This window comes from Homarus americanus, unplaced genomic scaffold (assembly GCF_018991925.1).
Source record: "Homarus americanus isolate GMGI-L3 unplaced genomic scaffold, GMGI_Hamer_2.0 scaffold25827, whole genome shotgun sequence".
Taxonomy (NCBI): Eukaryota; Metazoa; Arthropoda; class Malacostraca; order Decapoda; family Nephropidae; genus Homarus; species Homarus americanus.
Window position 1 is genome coordinate 8,599,546 of NW_024738300.1, and position 22,376 is coordinate 8,621,921.

The 22,376-nt window shown below is 36.8% G+C and overlaps 2 protein-coding genes across 8 annotated transcripts in view; both read left to right on the plus strand.

Annotated features, from left to right (window-relative positions):
- Nucleotides 1–17,090, plus strand: part of LOC121873824 (phosphatidylinositol 4-kinase alpha-like) — a 133,083-nt gene extending 115,993 nt beyond the window's left edge. The window contains exons 37-38 of one of the 4 annotated variants that reach the window (XM_042377565.1): nt 4,853–5,082; nt 17,020–17,090. In XM_042377565.1, the coding sequence (XP_042233499.1) occupies nt 4,853–5,078 (226 nt within the window). In that variant the 3' untranslated portion in view covers nt 5,079–5,082; nt 17,020–17,090. Of the gene's footprint in view, nt 1–4,852; nt 9,666–17,019 lie in introns of those variants that run through there. The other 3 variants (XM_042377564.1, XM_042377562.1, XM_042377563.1) reach the window with 3 other exon arrangements.
- A 509-nt stretch (nt 17,091–17,599) lies between these two features.
- LOC121873823 (helicase domino-like) overlaps nt 17,600–22,376 on the plus strand; it is a 140,488-nt gene continuing 135,711 nt past the window's right edge. For all 4 annotated transcript variants that reach the window (XM_042377558.1, XM_042377561.1, XM_042377559.1 and 1 more), the window contains exon 1: nt 17,600–17,783. The gene's annotated coding sequence lies outside the window, so the exon portion shown is untranslated. The remainder of the gene's footprint in view (nt 17,784–22,376) is intronic.

A 22,376-nucleotide genomic window follows, 5' to 3' on the forward strand; every position in this document is an offset into this window, starting at 1 on the left:
ATGTCTGTTGCGTTATCACTGACGTCATATGACGTATCGGACTGTGATTGGCCGTGCATCCCTACCTCCCTCCGCTGCTAGCTGTAATTGGTTTAAAGTAATATGACGTGTCCACCCGGGGGAGGGAGGGAGGGAGGGAGGAAAGACGACGCTTGACCTAGCCGCGGCAGTTTCATCCCTCCAGGCCACACCGTGTAATCGTGCATCCATTGTTCTGTAAAATGGCTTCCGCCGGACCACCACCCCCAGAGAGAAACCTTTCCTTGCCTGGACCCAGCCGCCCTAAGCCCAAGAAGACACGACGTTCCTTAAGCTACGAGGTGAAGTACAAGATCATCCAAGAGTTAGAGAAAGGAACAAGACAGGTTGATTTGGCGCGCCAGCATGGTGTGAACGAATCTACGATCCGGACGATAAAGAAGGATGCAGCCAAGATAAAGGAGCACATGAAGATCACAAAGTCTACAGGTGCTTCTATGATCAAGTATTTTCACAACCAGGTGCTTCTCAAGACAGAAAAATTACTTGTGAGCTACTTGGTGCGTCAGGCGCGACGGAACATGGCGATCGACACGCGCTCTGTTAAGGAGTACGCACGTGAACTGTATGCTGCAGTGTCACGAAAGATGGGAATTACAGAGCCCAAACCCTTTAATGCTTCCTCTGGGTTGTTACAGAGGTTTAAGATGCGGAACAAAATCACCAATATAAACATTGGTGGTGAAGAAGCCAGTGCTGACCGTGCTGCGGCTAGGGAATTTCCTCCGTTTTTACGTGAGATTATGGAGGAAGGACAGTACACTGACGACCAGGTGTTTAACATTGACGAATCTGGTCTTTTTTGGAAAAAGCTACCTTCCAAGACCTTCATTGTGAAGACTGCCAGCAAGATTCGGGGCCAGAAGTTGCAGAAGGAACGCATCACCGTCCTGTTTACCACCAATGCCTCCGGTACCTGTAAGCTCAAGTTATCGGTGATCCACACAGCCTGCAAGCCGCATGCCTACAAGAACATGGACATGACCAAGCTAAATGTCCACTGGCTGACCGCACGTAAGGCATGGATGTTCTCTACACTGTCCCTCTCCTGGTTTGATGACTGTTTCATTCCCGATGTGAAGAAATTCTGTGAGCAACAGAATGTGCCATTCAAGATTTTGCTGCTGCTGGACAACGCACCAGGACACTCGCCCCTACTGTTAGATCGTCACCCCAACGTAAAAGTGGTCTTCCTTCCTCCCAACACTACGTCTATATTACAGCCCATGGACCAAGAGTTAATCTGCAATGTAAAAGCTGCATTCTCAACAAAAAAATTCCAGCTCCTGAACGACTACACCAACACCAGGGAAGAGTTGCGTAACCTGGGTGACACCACCACCGATAGCAAGAGCGTAGAAGACGAGGATCAACAGTTGGCAGAGCAAAAAGTACTTTTGAAACAATTCTGGAGAATATTCAACATCAAGAAAGCTGTGGACTTCTTGGTGGAGGCATGGGATCAGCTGTCTGTAGCAACTGTTCGTCACACATGGAGACATGTGTTGCAAGGCATTCCGGCCATTAGGCAGAGTCAATCTGTGACTGGTGAGGTTCAGACTGTTGCAGTAGCAGTGGACCTTGCCAGAGAAGCTGCGCAGAGTGTTACAGCTGCAGGCTTCTCCGAGACCACCAACGACGACATCCTGGAGGTGATAAGGGATCCTGATGTGACTACCGACGAGATGGTATGATGATGACGTCAGTGAAGAGGCAGGTGGTGCGTCATCCCAAGAAGAACACTGCTTATCCCATAGTAATGTTAGGGGTGCCATCGAGTGTGTCGAGAAAATCAAGCTCCTCCTTTCCGACGACCATGACGCAAACAGGTATGAAATCTTCACTACCCAGCTGTTGCAGACTATGGAGCCCTACTTCAAGGTTTATCACGACAACATAAACACCAGCCGTCAGCAAAGCATAACAGAGTTCTTCGGCCGCAACCCACCACAGCCAGAGCCAACATAAACACCAGCCGTCAGCAAAGCATAACAGAGTTCTTGCCCAAGCCAGTGATAGTGACAGAGGTAGAGACAGTGAAGATGACTTTGAGGGATTTGTCAGGGAGGCCCTGACAAGTGTGGATGACAGTGATGGTGACTCACCTGAGGGCCAGTAGCCTGCCCTCTGCCTCGGAACCAGCCTCCATCCCCGTACGCCGACCCATCTCTTCTACTAACGTAAGTGTTCAACCTAACTTTTAGTTTTCCTAACCTAACCTTTATTTTTCCTAACTTAACCTTTATTTTTCCTAACCTAACCTCTTCTATATTACTTGTGTGTGCATACCATCATAAAGTTAAGATAAAATTTTTACTACAACATAGTTGTGTGTCGTCAAAAAGTGGAGTTTGGGGGTCGGCCCGGTCTCTATTTCAATTAATCCCATATGTTATGTTGTTCACTTTACGCGTTTCTCACTTTCCGCGGTACCTGTGGGTTATATTAACCGCGTAAAGTGAGGGTTGCCTGTATATATATGTATGTATATATATATATATATATATATATATATATATATATATATATATATATATATATATATATATATATATATATATATATATATATATATATATATATATATATATATATGCAAGTAAATCACTGTAGGTGCGCGTGATCTAGGTATATGCTGATAACCACAAGGAAAGAAGAAAATACGAAGTTCATGTTCATTAGCCCAATAAAGCACGCGGACTTCTACGAAGCCGGATTTGGTAAAACGTTACTCTGACCACCTACGTGATATGGGTAGTCCCCATTAGAGGTTCACGGCGCCTTAAGCTCGTTGAACAGGCTTTGTGTGAAATATAACAAAGTCTAGGACTGCTTTTATTATCCTGGTGGTCCAGCGGTTAGCGTTCCCCGGTCACAGTCATGGGCTCGTGGGCCGTGGGTTCGAATCCTGGCGGGTTGAGGTGTTGATTGTATATATATGTACAGTATATATATATTCTTCATTTACGCGGTCAATTGAACCCGTGGAGGTCCTCGTAAAACGAGAAACGCGTAAACGAAATAACAGAACATATGGGATTAATTGAAATAGAGACTGGGCCGACCCCCAAACTACACCTTTTCCGACACAATACCTACGTTGTAGTAAAAATAACATCTTAATTTTATGATGGTATGCACACAATTAATATTTAAGAGAAATATCAATAATATTAGGATTTTTAACACTTACATTAGTAGAAAAGATGGCTGGGCACACGGGGATGGGGGGTTGGTTCCGAGGCAGAGGGCAGATTATTGGCCATCACCTGTATCACTTGCTTCAATTGTATCACTGTCCACCACAGAGGCTTGCAGGGCCTCTTTGTCAAACCCCTCAAAGTCCATATCCTCACTATCACTGACTTGGGCTGGCTGTGGTAGGTGGCGGGTGAAGAACTCGGTAATGTTTTGTTGACTGGGCGACCTTGTGCGCACCCTGCCCGCGCCGCTTCCCGCGTAAATGATGGAATGAACCGTGTAAATAAAGATTGTCGGTCTGGCAAGGTGCCTTGTATATGACCAAACGCGTAAACCAAATTCCGCGTAAATCAAAACTATACTGTACGACAAATACTGTATGGGGTTCACAGGATCAAACGGTATCAAGAATTAAGTTTGATCAGTGGCATATCCTGATCAGCTGCTTTGGTTTTCAAACTTTATCAATAAAATGAACATATGAAATACATATATATATAAACAACTAGACATTCACAGTTAATGGTTTCTATATAACCACTCACCCTGGAAGAAGGTAAATCACTTAATACATTTTCCATATTTACTGTATTTTGAAACAGGCAGGAGCATTCACCACTCACACGGGTTGACAGATGCTCTTCAAACATTATCATAAGAAGTTAGCAGTTTTTAACATTTCTAAAATTAGTTTAGGGTGACTTTGCATATTATAGTAGAGGTCTGGCAGAGTCAACCAACCCTCACCAGAATGAAATTATAATAATCGTAAAAATTCCTCCAAAATCAACTAGAGTCATAAGTTTGAATACCACACACAATGGGGATGAACTGCCATATTTATTTGAACAGTTCCTTAACACTTTATCCACTATATATAGACCTATGTTAAATGATGTAGTGAGCACAAAGTTAGCCTAATTTGAACAAATTTCAAATTGCACACATAAAAAAATAAAAATAAAAATGTGATGATAAACAATAAAATTGGTACATAGCATAACATAAAATGTAATTGCACATATTAATAAAAAAAAAAGCTCATTCCACACTCATACCATCCTTTGGGCGACACAACACAGTTCACCCAAGCACTCAACCAGCTGAGTCACAGAGGTGTGTCTGCCACGATGTATGTGTGCCATGACATTACATTGAGGGAGGGAGAGCAGCTATGCAGTTACAGCTCACCACCTCCTCACACATACACACCCATGCTCTTCATTTTTCTTATTTTATGGTTATGCAAACTTGTATGGGAAAGGGGAGATTAATGGTGTCTGAATACAGTACAATTCTGTATTTCAAATAAGGCTTATGCTTTACACTTGTCAACTATACAATAAAGAAGAGTTACAGTATTAACATAACCATCTTTTTTCTCCCTCATGTTTTGTATTACAGAATCCAAGGAATTGGTAAATTCTTGTTTAAGGTACTCCATATACTGTAGATTGGTATTTATAAGTATTTTCAGTGGATATATGATGTACTGTGATGCCAAAAGTCAGTATTATTAGGATTATAGGATTTTTTTATATAGGAATAGAAATTATTAATTTTCTAAATCAATAAGCCTGTGGTTATTGATATTTGTCTTCTTTCCTCCCAGACCTTATCGAGAAGCAATTGTTTCTCTGGTGTCTCTGATGCTGGACACAGGACTGCCATGCTTCAGGGGCCAAACTATCAGACAGCTGCGCTCACGCTTCACTCCTCAGTCAACTGAAAGGGAAGCTGCTGAATATATGCTGAATATTATCCAACATTCACACCTTAGCTGGCGAACAAAAGCATATGATCGACTTCAGTACCACCAGAATCAAATTCCATATTAGAATGGTTTGTTTTTATTTTTTATTTTTTAAGTGAAAAGTTATAGTAAAGTAGTCTAATATTCTTAGAATTGTTTTTCCTATACAGGTATTCCCAGCTATATGAATGTTCAAGACACGAAAATTCACTTATTTTAATTTCCTGAATTACCACCTCTTTTTCATATTACCAAAGCTTTCCCTACTTATACGAATTTGGGTCCTGGCAAAAATTCAAATCACACACCCCCAGGAGTCAGCTGGGAAGGCCACATCCTCCTAACATTCTCTCTACCAGGCTGAAGCAGATTTTTTATTATTTTTTTAAATTTCGAATTTCAGGTAGAAAAACATAACTTTATTAATATATTTTTATATTCAGCTACATGCACACACATTCCTACATACAGAATTAAAAAAAATATATAAGGTCAAAAACATAAGGGAATAAACATCTCTTTGTGAACCAGCCAGAGTTAGCAGGATGAGCTGAAAGAAGTTATGTTATAGTTACTGTATTATTCAACTCATAATTTCAGGTAGATAAACCTAACTATCTTCACTTTTTTTTTTTTTTTTTTTATATATATACTTGGTTAGATGCTCACATAATCCTTCAAACATAATGTACAAAAAAATGAAAGTAAAATAAATAACTAGCATAAGGTCAAAACATTTCTTTGTGTGTGAGAGGTGGAGGGGGAGTTGCCCAGGGTTGGGAGGGGGAGCATCCCCAGCTGGGCTGGGTTGTTATGGTGAGGCTTGAAGGCGGCCATGAGTGACAGCCAGTATCTATGCAAATGGAGGCTGTGTTAAACTTTTGATATAGCTTTTCGTTAATAGGTTTAGCTCATATTTTCATCTAAATAGTATTTTATTGTTTTTAATGTGTTAGTTAGTAAATTACAGTAGTTGCATACTACAGTATTTATCATTAGTTAGGTAAGTTTATTTGTTGTTCAGGTACTTATTTCATGTTTCTGGAGTATGATATTGGAATTTTCTTGTTATTGGGAACCAAATCCTAGTTTTTCCATTATGTTCTTTTATTTTCTACACAAAAATTCACTTGACAAATGGTTTTTCAGGAGCCTAACCCATTCGTATAACGAGGGATACCTGCATGTGGAAACCATTACAGTTCTCTCCCAACTCTCAGAGTAGAAATGTTATTCTACCTATGTATTGTAAGTTCTCTAAGTCATTCCAGATTTGTGATATGTTGAGTACTGCAATGGTAATATTGTATTGAAAAAGTATATAAAAGAATTATATCATTAATAATAATTACTGTATAAACATTTTTAAAAAGCAGAAGATAACATTACATTATCAGAATATTATGACTGGAGCTAGAGGGTGAACTCCATTCTCAGTTAATGGTATTTCAACTGTACCGACATAACATTCTACTGTGCCCTTGGAATGTCAACCACTTCACATGCTATAGCATAGCATTACAATGTCCAAACATTAACAACTTGGAGGATACCTAACTAAAGTAAAATTAGCAGAGTCCGACCTCTTAAGCTACGTTTAACAACCAAGACAATAACTTCTGATATCGTAACTTCAACCTCTTGTTTTTTAAAATATCTTATGTTATAGGATAAAAAGACTTCTAGTCCAACCTTCATTATTGTTTTCATGTCATTGTCTCTCTCCTGCCATCTCTTTACTTTGTTATATGTCTGCTTTTCTCTTTGTTTATCTGGATTGTTTTAGTTATTCTATTTTCTTCCACCGATCTTGATATAATGTTAGTTTTTATTTTTAATTGGCTGGGTTGTATTTGACATAACTTTCTCCTACTGCCTGGTTATCTTGATATAATTTTGTGTTGTGTGCCCTTCTTAAATCACTCCCATTTATTTATCAAAATGTTTGTTGTGTTACAGTATATGAATATCTTTATCAATGACTTCTGCAGTGTTCATATGCAAGCAGTTGACTGGTTGACCTAGAGAAAAAGGCCGAAAGTATGATTTTTTAAATTTTTGTCAAAAGGAAAAAATAATCCATGAAAGATAACTCAATTGGAATATTATAACTGTACAGTACTTGATTGAATTGAATTCAGACAGCTCTTAAAATTCACTCTCCAGCATTTGTTTTGTCAGCCAAAGTGAACCCAGATATCATCCATCGTTACTCATCGTGATTTTTTTTTGTCATCTTCTCAACTCATGCAAGTGTTCTTTCTTAAACAATTTTTTTTGCTGATTTTGCTAAATTTGTTTCTTTGTCTTCTCAGTTTCCTTTGTTGTTCATTTGCCTACAGGAAGTGCAGGAGACCTTATACCATACCAAAAATTTTATAGCCAGAGTCAGTCAGTCTGCCTCAGATTTGAAGAGCATTGTTATAGACCCCTCGGGAAGATGTTAAGTGAAGGCTGAAAGTTTGCTTAGTATCAGTATCAAACTTATCAACAACCCCCTCTCCAAACTGCTGGTTTTGCCCTCCCTGAATCCAGGTTCACACACTGAAAACATAATAGTTTCAGCTGACTATACATGAACCCCCTAGGAAGGTAGGAGGGTATCCAAACCACATGGTTATGGGCTTTACCAAATCTAGGGATTTTTAGGAACAATCCACTATATCCAGCTTAATTCCCTCTCAGTCCGCCATGTACAATTAGTGAGATATTTATTAACAGATTGACCCTGGCTGACCCAAGGGGCCCAGAAACATTGCTTAAAGGCCCCCAATAAGTCATCCTCTGTTACAAGAACTGCCTGTCACAGATTCCATTAGAAAAGGGGATTTCAGGATGTATTCTTCATTTATAAAGAGTCAAATGTCATTAATAGCTTATCCAGTTTATATTATGTTTGATATGCTTCATTATTGTCTGTTGCACGTACGTTATGTTAGTCTTCGTGCAACATTTATTTTAACTTAACTTTTATTTTCAGTGTTTTCCATTCATCACTTATTTATTTCCTTGTGTGTTTGTTGCCATTAAGTCATATGCTGAACTCAACTTCCTCCTAGTTTTCCTATTATTTGTATTACAGTATTTGTTTGTTTTCTTATTTTTACTGATGTTATTTCTCTTTCACTGTATTCTCCCCTAATCTCTCTTCATATTTCTGATAGAGATGGACAGGATTTATAATTATGTTTTGTTTTTTGTATTTATGTCTCTTATAAGCTTATTAGTGTGACTCCATTGTAATTGATTTGTTTTTTATTGTACATTAAAAATAATATCAAGCTTGTTATAACTAAAATGGGCTGTACAGTATAATTGAAGTTTGTATAATTCACAGACATAATTATTAAATTTCTGTACAGTACGGTATATCATGTTGTAAATCTATAGCTTAATTATTATTTTTCCTCTTCCTCTTCATAATATCCTCTTGCCTCTTTTGAAACCTCACTACATTGTTTTCCCCTTTTCTTTTATTCTTTTTTTGTTATTCATGTTGTTCTTATACCTCTTAAGTTTATCCTCATACTTTACCATTCTCTGCTTCTATTCAGCCATACTCAAATAGTTAATCAATACATACACTTCTTGGTGCTCTTCCTCTCCATAATATCAACCATCTGTACTTAGGACATACAAGCTGTTTTAACGTCACTCATCAGCTAATTAGCTGTGTCACATTGAATGTTTTAATAATGGGTATAATTGTGTATAATTGCCCATGACTAAGGATGATCATTATATTACCAGTATTGTATTTCTTCTTATTATTTTAGTACTTTGTCTGTTGTATTTGCCTTTCCTCAATTTTACTTGCCAGATACAGCATTTACTTACCACTGGTGGATGAGTAAAGGGGACCCTGTTAACATTAGTCATAGCTCTGCCTCAGAGAACTCAGTTACCTCCTTTACTCCCAGCCGGTTTATCCACAGTGGCCGTGTTATCTTAATTCTCCACAATCTTGATGGATTTCCTCTTATCATTGTGGCACAAATTGACATTCATTGTATGTAAAGTGAATTGTCTCCATGTTCCACAGTTATTGTAGCTTCCTCTTTGCTTACTACATGACCAGTTTGGGATATACATATACAGTATGATGGTGTATGCAGTTATTAGAACATGTAGTAAGGATGAGGTTGTTGAATATATTCTTAGTACAGTACAGTACAGTACAGTACAGTACAATGTTCAATATACCTGTACTATAATCATCTTTTTTTTCTCTTACTGTTTCAATATTTTCAATATGTGCTGGATGCTTAAATATTATGAATTGAATTGTACAATAATATTTATCTATATATACAGAAGTATTGTAGCAAGTATATACCATAGTATTTATTGTATACAATAGCCAGTAAACAAACCTGATGATACATAGTGGTAAATGTAGTTGACACAATGTTATTACGTCTATATTCAATGTATTGGTTGTTCCTTCATTTAACTCAATACAGTACATGGGGAATACTGTACTGTATGTAGTTGTTGATTCAGATTGAAAGATATTGATTTTTGCATTGAGTTTATTTAATTTACAAAAAATAGCCTGTAGGTGATATATTTCTAGTGGGGTAGTCATTGAACCAATGAAGTCATTTGATCAATATGTTAATGAATCAACATGGAAACTGCCTTGAAAAAAGTAAAGAAATTGTCCTATCCACTTGTGATGATTTTTTTTAGCCTTATTCAAAGGTCAGTATGCCAACTGCCAGTCATTGCCTTTATCTGTTGTCTACGCCTCTCTCTCACTTGTTTGGGATGGATCAAGTGACACAAACCTCAAACAGTTGTAGATTATGACACTGAAGGAAGAAGGAAACAATTAGAAATACCCATACATACTCATATCCTTGACTTCCACATCCAGTTTTAGTCTGTGACAGTTGTTAAGATTTCTTCAGTACCTGTACAGTAATGTATTTAATTATTTACATGTCCCAATTATTCTCATGCTCTTCTCTCAGGTCAACTTTTTCCTCAGAGCTAACAGACACTGTTTGATAGGTTATCACTTTGTGCTTTCCCACATTTAATACTGAACTGTATATAATAATGATAATGATAGAAGACTCTGGATTATTCATGTATTTAATATGTGCTGATTGATTGTCCATGGTAAAAAAAAAAGAGTATGGCTATTATTTTAATATGTACTGGGTTCTAAATTAACCGTGTTCATCAGGTGCAGTACAATGCCACAAATCTGAAATACCGTACCCTGTATAATGGGGCCAGAAGCATTTCACATTTAGAAAATGTATACAGCTCCTCCCCATCTTACGACCACCCGCACTTACGACCTGCCTCAGTCGAACCAAAATTTTGTCAAATTACGTATTTTCGAGTCCCAACGTCGGTGATTGCGCTGTGTACTGACAAAATTTTCGTTTGTAATTCCCTTTAAAATGGCTGGCAAGCTTAAAAGTGAGAGTTTTGTGGTGCTGAGAAGAAAAAGAGACACCCATTTTAGATTTTCTATGTATTATTTAAGCATTTTCGACTTACGACCATTTCGACTTACGACTTGGATTTGGGTCCCTAACCCCGTCGTAAGTCGGGGAGGAGCTGTATACTGTAAATGCATAAGTACTTTTGTAAGTACTGTACAGTATTGAGTATATGGTATACTGGCACACCAACATCATGTACTGTTTAAACCCTCTCAAAAGTATTACACCAACATTGGTCTCAGTCCCACTGTACTCTGACCACATAGCACACTTATGTTTGGTAAGTACTGTACTGTAGTTTCTTTTATACTGTACTGTACGTTTAACATATACATCTTATTTTAAACATTGAAACAACGCAGTATTATATCAACCAAGTGGTGTGATGGTCAGAGTATGGTGTGTAAGTGAGATAAGGAGGAAAGTGAATGGTGAGATAAGTACAAATGCAGATACTGGACATACAAAGAGGCTAAAGGTATGTCTGATGGACTCCCTGTTACTGACCCACATTACAAGGGACAGTAACTGCTAATTAGCACTTTTAAATCTCGGGTAACCATCTTGACAGTCTTGCTTCATAACTGTCTCTGACTATCTGCCCAAGAACTATGGATGCCTGAAAAAAAGAGAATAACTTAAATGAGGCACATTAACACTATTATGCTGCATGATAATTTTGTGTTATCTTGTCTGGCCCATCAACTGTTTTGGCTGTATACAGTATGTTGTTTTGTTTAGGGTGTTAAAGTGTTTATGTTTGAGATTTAAATGGTGTGTTTACTGTACATTTGGGGAAATATAGTGTGGGCTATATATACAGGGTGATAAAGAAAAAAAAGGTTTCATAATTCTGAGTGTATTCATGAGACAAAAATAAGGGCATATGACTGCATGAAAAAAATGTGAATATCCCATGAACATGGTGTGAAAAGTTACCCCAATAGTTTTAGAGTTATAGCACCTGAAGGATAGGTGGGAATGTGATCAAACATATGGGGGGAAGTGATCTATGCAATGTTTCTAGTGCATTTTATTTACTAACATACTGAAGTCTTATATGTTTTATTTAGAGTAACCGGTAAATGTTTGAATTTCCCCCTTCTTCCTGAATGCAGGCTTCACCATGTGGCACAAGTGACTGTTGTATACTTTCAAATATTCCTGGGGTATTGTGAATGCTTCTGGCACTGTCTTGCACTCAGCGCCACAATTGTTCACATGTCGGAACTTCTTTAGCATACACTTTCTTTTCAGGTGACTCCAAAAGTACAAATCGAAGGGATTTATGTCAGGTGATGTAGGTTACAGGAGCAACATAGCTGAAGCACCATTTTGCATGCATCACTTATTCATACCTATTCCCACCCCTTTCTGGTCAGGAATACAACATTTCCTTTTTCTCATTTTAGTATTACATGTATGTACTTTAAGAACATTGTTGTGACATGTTAGTGTAAATTTTTTTTGGAAAAGTCAAGCAATACATCAATTCATACATGTTTTTGTGTTAGTTAATGGTTCCTTGATATTTTAGGTTTGTGTCCATTTTTATTTATTTATTAATATTTCTTTTTACATGTCCCCCATATATATGTTATAACTGAAACTATGGCATATTTACCCTATGTTCATTGAGGCACGACAATACACCCTCAGATTTGTGAAACTTCTTTTGAATCACCCTGTATATGTAAGGATGTATATTGTTGTATGTGTGGGGTGCAATGTGTATGTACTGTATATGTGGGATGCATGGTGTAATGTGTGTATATTGAGGAGTAAGGTGTGGTACATAGGGTGTGTATGGTGTACTGAGGGTGTTCATCTTTGGCTGGTAAACAAAAGGTCCACTGTATGTTGTGAATGTTCAGAGTGTAGGTGTGATGGAGATCATGGAACTCACAAATATTAAAAGTATGATTCAAGATGTATTTTGAGTATAGGTACTTAAACCGTTTAGAAATGTGGCATATTAAAAAGAACTAGGTTTTGTTGCATTTTACTGGTACAGTGGTTCCTCGGTTAACGAACGGTTCGATAAAAGAAATTTCGGTTAACGAACAAAATTTCGATTAACGAAATCCTTACAACAAACACGTATTGTTGTGGGCTAGTCTGCCAATTCAGTAATCTGTTCTATGTTTACATTTGTTTCCAGTGGAGTGAATATCAAGAAAGTTGTGCTCTTTAATGTTTTTGTTTTTTATATTAAAATTATTAGTCATTTTAAAATTTAGTTTACATATTGATAATATATGCAGTACAGGGAACTAGTTTTATGTGCGCCCATCAGCTGCTTGATTCACCCACCAGGTGTTAGTGTGGCTTTGTTTACAGTGGAGTGAACATCGATTTTGTTAGTGTCTTGAATATTTTTGCATATTTACATTAAAATTATTGGTTATTCTGAAATTTTGTTAACATATTGATAATATATAGCGCAGTGCAGTGTTGATTTAAATAAAATAATCTTGAATTACACCTAGTGAACATAAAATTTTATTGGTGAAATTACTGCATCAAGCATGGGTCCCTGGAAAGGTGATTTCTCCTCCATCCCCACTTCCTTCTCTTCTCCCTTCTCCTCCACCCCCACTTCTAATTCCCATCATCATCATCAACCAGGAACCTTCTACATGCACACCTCAAAGTAAGTGTACTTTACTGCATTTTTTTTTTTTTTTACTTGTATGTACTTTTCGGTGAGCTGGAACCAATTACCCAATACCCCATTGAAACAATGGATTCAGTTAACGAAATTTTCGGTTAACGAACGACTCTGTGGAACGAATTGTGTTCGTTTACTGAGGGACCACTGTATATCGTAGAAACTTTGACAAGGACTGAGGCGTATTATTCTTCTACAGTACCTGTATTAGCATAGTGTTGTAGGTCACAGCCTCTTGACCCTATGCCACTAGAGTATCAGTTCACTGTTTGTTTTCATCATTCACAGTGTCATGGCTTGTCACTCTCTTGCATTATCATTGCTCCTCCATCTCATCCCAGGGAGTAATTGGATGCCTGAACATCAAAACCATAGCAGAAAGGGCTACGAAAGTGTCTTTAGTACTGTACTTTGATAGTTAATGGTTAAATTTAAGGAGTCATCTATTTTTTAGTACCCAAAATTATGAAGGGATATTTACCTCTAACTATTCCCAAGTACACTGTATGCTAGGACCACCAACATGGTACAGTTTGAGTGACTGGAAAAAACAGTGAATGTGTGGTTAGAGGACATGATGCAAAAATATATTCCTGTTATTGTCCCTATGAAACAGAGACAGCAATCTAACTTCATAAGGAAAGAGAGGAAAAGAAGTCCTGTATTGACAGCAGTGGGTGGCTCACTCATTTCAAGTGACACTACTGTCTTTGCAATATCTGGCTGACTGATACAGCTGTTAATGTCAGTAAAGTTGCAGCCTAAAGATGATAGAGAAGGAAGACTACACTGTACCCAACAGCAAGTGTTGAATGCCAAATACCACCTGACACTCTTTCTGTGTCAACTTGAACCTGGTGGCATATTGGTTGAAGGCCAATGCCATCTGCTCCATGTCAAGACATTACAGTATTATATGATTTCACAGTGAGTAACCCAATCAGTATTTTGATGGTACCTCTATGTTATTCTTGGCCCACTGGGTTTCTGGCCTGGAATTAGAAGGAATTGCTCTGTATGTGCTGAAACAGTTACAGTAATTTCTATTTTAAAAATGGTTTGGGGGTCTCATTGAAATTTCCACTACAGGAATTAAATAAACCTTCAGGTAATTTTCTTGGTGGGAAAGAATGTAATGTGCTTTTCTTCGTTAATTAATAGAACATATAAAAATCCATCAGATCTATGAGCTAGTTGGTGTTGCACGAGATAATTCACTGAGAGTATAATAAAACTTTTGACCTTTCCTCAACTGGATTATGCCCTCCATCATGTGTACTCCCATTGTGTAGGTCTTCTATATGTACAGTGGCTCCAACACCTTGATCTGAGGTCTTTTACTCCGGGAAGGCGTGATCAAATTTTATATATTGTATTGTATCCCTATTCTTTCTGTTACTCTTGCTAACATCATATGAGCTGTTTGATAGTTATTTCTTAATTCTGAATTTCATGAATTGAGGATAAGTTAAGGATAACTGTTAATTCTGTGCATGCTAATACCACACATATTTTTGGATTATATAAGACATACTTTTGGTTTGGTTTACTGGTGACACTAAGCCCTGTGCAGTCTTCGAATGTGAATTATTGATCCGTTTTAGAGACATTTATTTTTTATAGATCCAATTTCAGGCCAACTGTTATGGCTTGATCTGTTTTTCTGCTGTGGATTTTTTGGATTGTATAGTAGAATTGTCCACTTCCAATTATTATTTACTTTTTGACTCTGACACATGAGAATTGGTATTCATGGGTTGAGAGTTTTCTACTGATCAGATGCAGGCTTACAATTTAGGCCTCCTTGTCCTTAAGTTTTTCTGCATTACAATGTAACAAACTAGATCTATGATGAAGGATAGCAATCAGCAACTCAAGGATATTATGGTAATTGTGGTCAACAAGGTCACTGCAGCTAGTAAGTGAAATATTTCCTGAGTTCTGTACTTAAATGGCTATGCAAGGTCTGAGCAACATTCATAATCTCTACTGTAAGTTGCCCCAGGCCAGCTACTACAGAGACTCACAAGCTGGTGTTGCAAGTTAAGATGTTGCTCCTTTTTCACCAACCTACACTTCACTTAACCAGTTAAACATATCTCCCCCAAGACCAGCTGTACAGCAAAGCTCTTACACCATTTTCTGGTACAGTACAATACAGCCCTGTACAACTTTCCAAAATTTCATTGCACTATAACTTACACAAAATAGTTTCTACAAGACTTAGAAACACAAGTTTTTAAATCAACTTACAAGACAACTTTTCTTACATATCTTCCAATGCCAGTTTCCCTTTTCACTCATGCTTTTTAACCAATTTTTAGTGTCACTCCAAATGTTTGTACTGTATCAAGTAACCTGTAGGAATAATGTGTTAGTATTTATTCATAGAAGTTACACCCTAATTAAACTTCTCTTACCTGTGATCAAACAAAGTTTTGCATACAATTTACTCTAAAATAAACTCTATATTTAACTTTAATACTGTACTGTAATCACAACTATTCTCGTTAATTATTGATGAAGACAAGTGAAATGTCTAACAATGAAATAATTACTGCTGCTGTACCTGTAGACTGTAATATTATTTTGGATGTGAGCTGTCACCTTGATTCTCTCAATTTTGCTGTCTTGATGCTTTTTACTTGGGAATATTTTTTCTAGACATTTATTAAATTACCATTCAAGAAAAAACATGTTAAGAGGAAATTGTTTGTCATAGTAACAGTACAGTACATTATCAAACATTAGATAGACATATACTTATTATGTAAAGCCATCATTAATGTTCACATTGGTTCAGCAAGTAAGTACGGTAGGCAGTGAAGGTTTATAAACAACAGCAAACAGTACACTAGGTTGATTCAGCTATGGATAACTCAAGGAGGTTATTAAAAATTCACTTCAATGAGGGTCCTTATGTGGAGTTAGGGAGACCATTCAAGTACTGTAACACTAAATCTACAGAATCAATAAGATGATTTTATGACAATAAATGTGACAAGCATTACATTCCACTTTGATTAGTTAGTTACTAGTACTGTACAGGTATACTATTAACAAGAGTACAGTCAGTTCTGCTATAACGCGATAGTTGTGTTCTTGTAAAACCTCACGTTCTAGAAATTTGCACATTAGAAATAACAGGGCTTATGGAGAAAATAGGGTTAGGTGCAGATTACTCGAAATCGAAAAAAATTTAGTAGTTAGCCTAACACAAAGGATAGCACAGTCAAAATAAATGTTACATTCATATCTAATAATAAAATCATACAGTAAATGTTACACTTTACCTTGAAAAAATATGAATATAACTTGATGGGGGAGAAGGTTGAGGTTGAGGAGTCATGCTGGTTTGACCCAGAGTATGAGTGTTACTGGTAATTATATTTATTATTATACCTGTAATATTATCAGACACCTATAGTGCTAATTTGTATGTAAAATGGGCCCAGTGTTATTGGACCTCACTAACCTATCCATTAGGAATGAAATCCACAACGATTAGGTTCATTAGGGCAATGTTTCAGACACAATGATTGGTTGAAGTTGAGTTAGATCTTCTTAGAACTAAGGCCCATTTTATCAGTCAACCTATTATTAAATAATTTAAGTTAAAACATTTACAGAGTGGTATACCAAGGGAAAAATTACAGTACAATGCTCAATAAGGAACCAAATGGTAATACCTGTACAGTACTGATAACTGACATTTTTTTTCCTAAAATGGTCTGTTTTCTCAACTGAAGGTAGGAATTAAGATTTAAATTTTTCTATTCACCTTGAAATAGGTAAGGTGATCACCGTGCAATTGTTAAGATATGAGCTTAGTCATTGTAAAGCAAAATATAGACAATTTATGGATCATATAAAAAATCACCCCCCCCTTCCAGGTCATGCTGCAGAGGGGGGATTCTTCAGGTGGCTACTCTGGGGGGAGATTCTTCAGGTGGCTACTCTGGGGGAAGATTCTTCAGGTGGCTACTCTGGGGGGAGATTCTTCAGGTGGCTACTCTGGGGGGAGATTCTTCAGGTGGCTACTCTGGGGGAGAATCTTCAGGTGGCTACTCTGGGGGGGGATTCTTCAGGTGGCTACTCTGGGGGAGAGTCTTCATATGATCCCTATGTATTGTTTGAATCTCCTATCAAGTCAATATGTGTGACCCTTGTCGATGTATACTCTTGTACTTTAAAAGATGTAAAGTATAACCAAAAATCCATTATGTTGCTGGGATAAAAGGTAAAAGCCATTGTGAAAGCATTATGTATTAAAATCAACATTTTTGGAGGATAATGATGATAATTGGGATAAAATGGTATTTTTCTTTGATAGAACTTCCTTACCGACAGCTGGTATGAATAACAAGGTTAATAAGTTATTGGGAAGGTATAAGAGTGAGATAGGTATTGTGGTGTACATGAAGGTGGTTTAAACAGTCCCCCTGGTGGTGGGTGCGCGACTCCGGCGTGACGTCATGCGCGGGGAGTCAGTCACCAACACTGGCGAACATTGACGGGTGGACTGTACTGTCTCTCTTGCTATTTACACCCCAAGAAAATGGAGTGAATTCCGTGCGGGGTTTTCCCGCTGTATACAAAAACTTTGTGTGTGTAGCCACACGCAGGATGAGTGCAATCACAGTGCTGGATGCTACGTGTAAGTCTTGTTATTTTGTGATTCAAATCTCGGACATCCATTCTCTCTGAGCTTTGTTCATCATGGCGGCTGCGCGCACCTTGGGTAGAGGATGCGCACCACCACGTACCCAACAACTACCTTCTCACAACGTCTTCAAGCTACCACTATGGTGGAGCCGCAATATGAATAATTTTAGAATTGTCTTTACTTGGTATCAAGCATAAATGTAGAGGGAGGGAAGGTCTAAGCATTAGTGGAAGTGATCATAACACTGGCAGCGGGTCGGGAGAGGGTTGGACCGGCCACACCGGCTGGTTCACTTCCCTTACTTGATGTTATTTCCTGATTTACTTACCGTGAAAGAAACTTCACTAGTATTGCTATTACAATACCTTTTTATACAAATAAATAGCAGCTGGGGGGCTGGTACGATGACATATCATCAGTTGAGGGTACTAACCTTTGTTAACAAGGGTTGGGCTTGCTTAGCTATCTTAGTATATTGTAGCTGACAGAAAGCAAAATAACAATGAAGACAAAAGGTTCAGGCACCGACAAACGTCAGATTACAAGGTGTGACAAAAGCCAAGCAAATGTTTTCCTATAGTTAGCTGTCATGGACTGGTATGGTATGTCAGGTGACAGTTTGTTGTGTACTGTTAGGGTGTGCCACAGTCAACACCATAATGCTTATGACTACTGACTGCGTTTACCTACGTATTGGATGAGGCTGACCGCTTTGAACTAATTTTAATTTCATAAAAGTTACCTATAGGGATCATAATTTTAATTCGTTTTAATCTTAGCCTTTAAATAATTACTGTATGTTACTTGTTGCCATATACCCTGTATATATATATATATATATATATATATATATATATATATATATATATATATATATATATATATATATATATATATATATATATATATTTACGGTCATTAGTTACCATGTAAATATTCAAATTTATGTAATTGGTGTTATAGATATTGTTATTTATATAGTATATATATTTTTTTCTTGTCCAGTATGACAAAAAACAGCTGGAATGTTTCTTAGATTGATAAATGCTAATGAGGAATGCATTTCTTATTGGAGTTTGCTGTTAGAGGGCTGAGGTTTAAATACTGGTTGTTGATGAGTTTAGAATGCAATAAGTGGGTGTTATGCTTACATTAGCATTGATGTTTTAACTTGTAAACATTACTGTACTCTTATTGATCATTACTTAATAGTTAGGTTTTCAAAATAAAATAGCATTTAGGTACATAAAAAAAACATTTTTGTTTAATAATAATTTTACCGTATTTTTTTTCTTCAAAATAATCATTATTATCCATACAATTTTAATTGTCAAGTATATTGTACTCATATGGGCAGTACTGTACTGTACTTCACTGTATTTGGTTGAGTTACATTACTAAAAATTTAACTGTTGTTATGAAAAGCTTCAGCCAACAGTGATTCCTGTGAATGGTTATTTGATATGCTAGACAGTGGAACTTGAGACCTGAATACTGTCATTATAATATACTGTTCAGCACCAGAATCTAACTAAAGTGATTTGTTTTCAAGCGTGATTGTGAGACTAAGTAAAATATTAAGGCTAATAAACTCATTAATTAGTTTGTGAAATATAAGTTCTTGCAGTTTTAACATGGTATACAGTAATTGCCTATATCTACAGTATTATAGATAGTATTTATATGCAGGCATTAGAAAATAGGACTGTGTACAGCCTAATATATAATATAATTTTGTATTTAATGGGAGTAAAATCATGAATGCCTTTGACATTTGGCTAGGTTGGTAATTTTCCAAAATACAGTACCAGATACTACTGTTACAATATATAATTTATTCTTTAAATGAACCTATCTAACCTAACATAAATCATATACTGTAGTAAATGTTTATATGAAGCCAAATTTTAGTAAGGTAAGATAAAGTTAGGGTCATTCATGAACAATACAGTAAATTATATACTGTACTCAGCGCTGTATTGATTACTATATGCACTCTTGCCCAACTGACAAATCTTATTACGTGTAAAGTATCTCGCATTTTTTTTAATTGATGACTGCTGTATTGTATGAATGAAGGAAGTTTGGCCCACAGGCCATGGCCCCTGGGTGTTTGGGCCATGGGTCAAAGTAATATAAATAACATAATAATCATATACAGTATATGAAATATCAGTCTATTTCATAACCAAATTAACTTAACCTAACTTGTCCCAATATAACCTAAGTTAGCCTAACCTAAATTAGGCTGTCCTAACCTAGCCAAATCTACAGGTAACTTACCTATACTAATCTAGTCAAGCCTAACTTAACTATCCTAACCTAGCCAAACCTAACTTACGTATCCTAACTTACGTATCCTAACTTATGCTGTCCAAACCTAGCCTGATAAGCTGGCCTTACCTAACTAAAGCTGCCCTAACCTAAGCTGCCCTAAGCTATCCTAAACTAGCCTAACCTAACTTAAGTTGCCCTCACCTAGCCTAACCTAACTTAAGCTGCCCTAACCTAGCCTAACCTAACCTGTCCTAACCTAACCTAACTTAAGCTGTCCTAACCTAGCCTAACCTAACTTAAGCTGTCCTAACCTAGCCTAACCTAACTTAAGCTGCCCTAACCTAGCCTAACCTGCCCTAACCTAACTAAAGCTGTCCTAACCTAGTCTAACCAACTTAAGCTGACCTAGCCTAGCCTAACCTAACTTTAGCTATCCTAACCTAACTTATGTTGTCCTAATTTAATCTAACATAACTTGCACCAACTTAACCTAACCTAACCTGTCTCAAGGGGAGTATAATTTATCGGGAAATTATTGGTCCATTGCCCAAGTGTTCACCCTACATAAAGCTCACGGCCAACACTTAGATAAACAATTGTAAAATCATTAATGGAGTAGACAAACGGCCAACAAAACTCTCTTAGGATAAAATATATGTTTGTTTGATGTCGGTTATATCAGGTTATATTAACTGAAACCCATGTCAGGTTATATTAACTGAAACCCATGTCAGGTTATATTAACTGAAACCCATGTCAGGTTATATTAACTGAAACCCATGTCAGGTTATATTAACTGAAACCCATGTCAGGTTATATTAACTAAAACCCATGTCAGGTTATATTAACTGAAACCCATGTCAGGTTATATTAACTGAAACCCATGTCAGGTTATATTAACTAAAACCCATGTCAGGTTATATTAACCCATGTCAGGTTATATTAACTGAAACCCATGTCAGGTTATATTAACTGAAACCCATGTCAGGTTATATTAACTGAAACCCATGTCAGGTTATATTAACTGAAACCCATGTCAGGTTATATTAACTGAAACCCATGTAAGGTTATATTAACTGTAACCCATGTCAGGTTATATTAACCCTGAAACCCATGTCAGGTTATATTAACTGAAACCCATGTCAGGTTATATTAACTGAAACCCATGTCAGGTTATATTAACTGAAACCCATGTCAGGTTATATTAACTAAAACCCATGTCAGGTTATATTAACTGTAACCCATGTCAGGTTATATTAACTGAAATCAGGTTATATTAACTGAAACCCATGTCAGGTTATATTAACTGAAACCCAGGTTATATTAATGTCAGGTTATATTAACTGAAACCCATGTCAGGTTATATTAACTGAAACCCATGTCAGGTTATATTAACTGAAACCCATGTCAGGTTATATTAACTGAAACCCATGTCAGGTTATATTAACTGAAACCCATGTTAGGTTATATTGACTGAAACCCATGTCAGGTTATATTAACTAAAACCCATGTCACGTTATATTAACTAAAACCCATGTCAGGTTATATTAACTAAAACCCATGTCAGGTTATATTAACTGAAACCCATGTCAGGTTATATTAACTAAAGCCCATGTCAGGCTTTATTAACTGAAACCCATGTCAGGTTATATTAACTAAAACCCATGTCAGGTTATATTAACTGTAACCCATGTCAGGTTATATTAACTGAAACCCATGTCAGGTTATATTAACTGAAACCCATGTCAGGTTATAATAACTGAAACCCATGTCAGGTTATATTAACTGAAACCCATGTCAGGTTATATTAACTGAAACCCATGTCAGGTTATATTAACTGAAACCCATGTCAGGTTATATTAACTGAAACCCATGTCAGGTTATATTAACTGTAACCCATGTCAGGTTATATTAACTGAAACCCATGTCAGGTTATATTAACTTAAACCCATGTCAGGTTATATTAACTGAAACGCATGTCAGGTTATATTAACTAAAACCCATGTCAGGTTATATTAACTAAAACCCATGTCACGTTATATTAACTAAAACCCATGTCACGTTATATTAACTAAAACCCATGTCACGTTATATTAACTGAAACCCATGTCAGGTTATATTAACTGAAACCCATGTCAGGTTATATTAACTGAAACCCTGAAACCCATGTCAGGTTATATTAACTGAAACCCATGTCAGGTTATATTAACTATAACCCATGTCAGGTTATATTAACTAAAACCCATGTCAGGTTATATTAACTAAAACCCATGTCAGGTTATATTAACTGTAACCCATGTCAGGTTA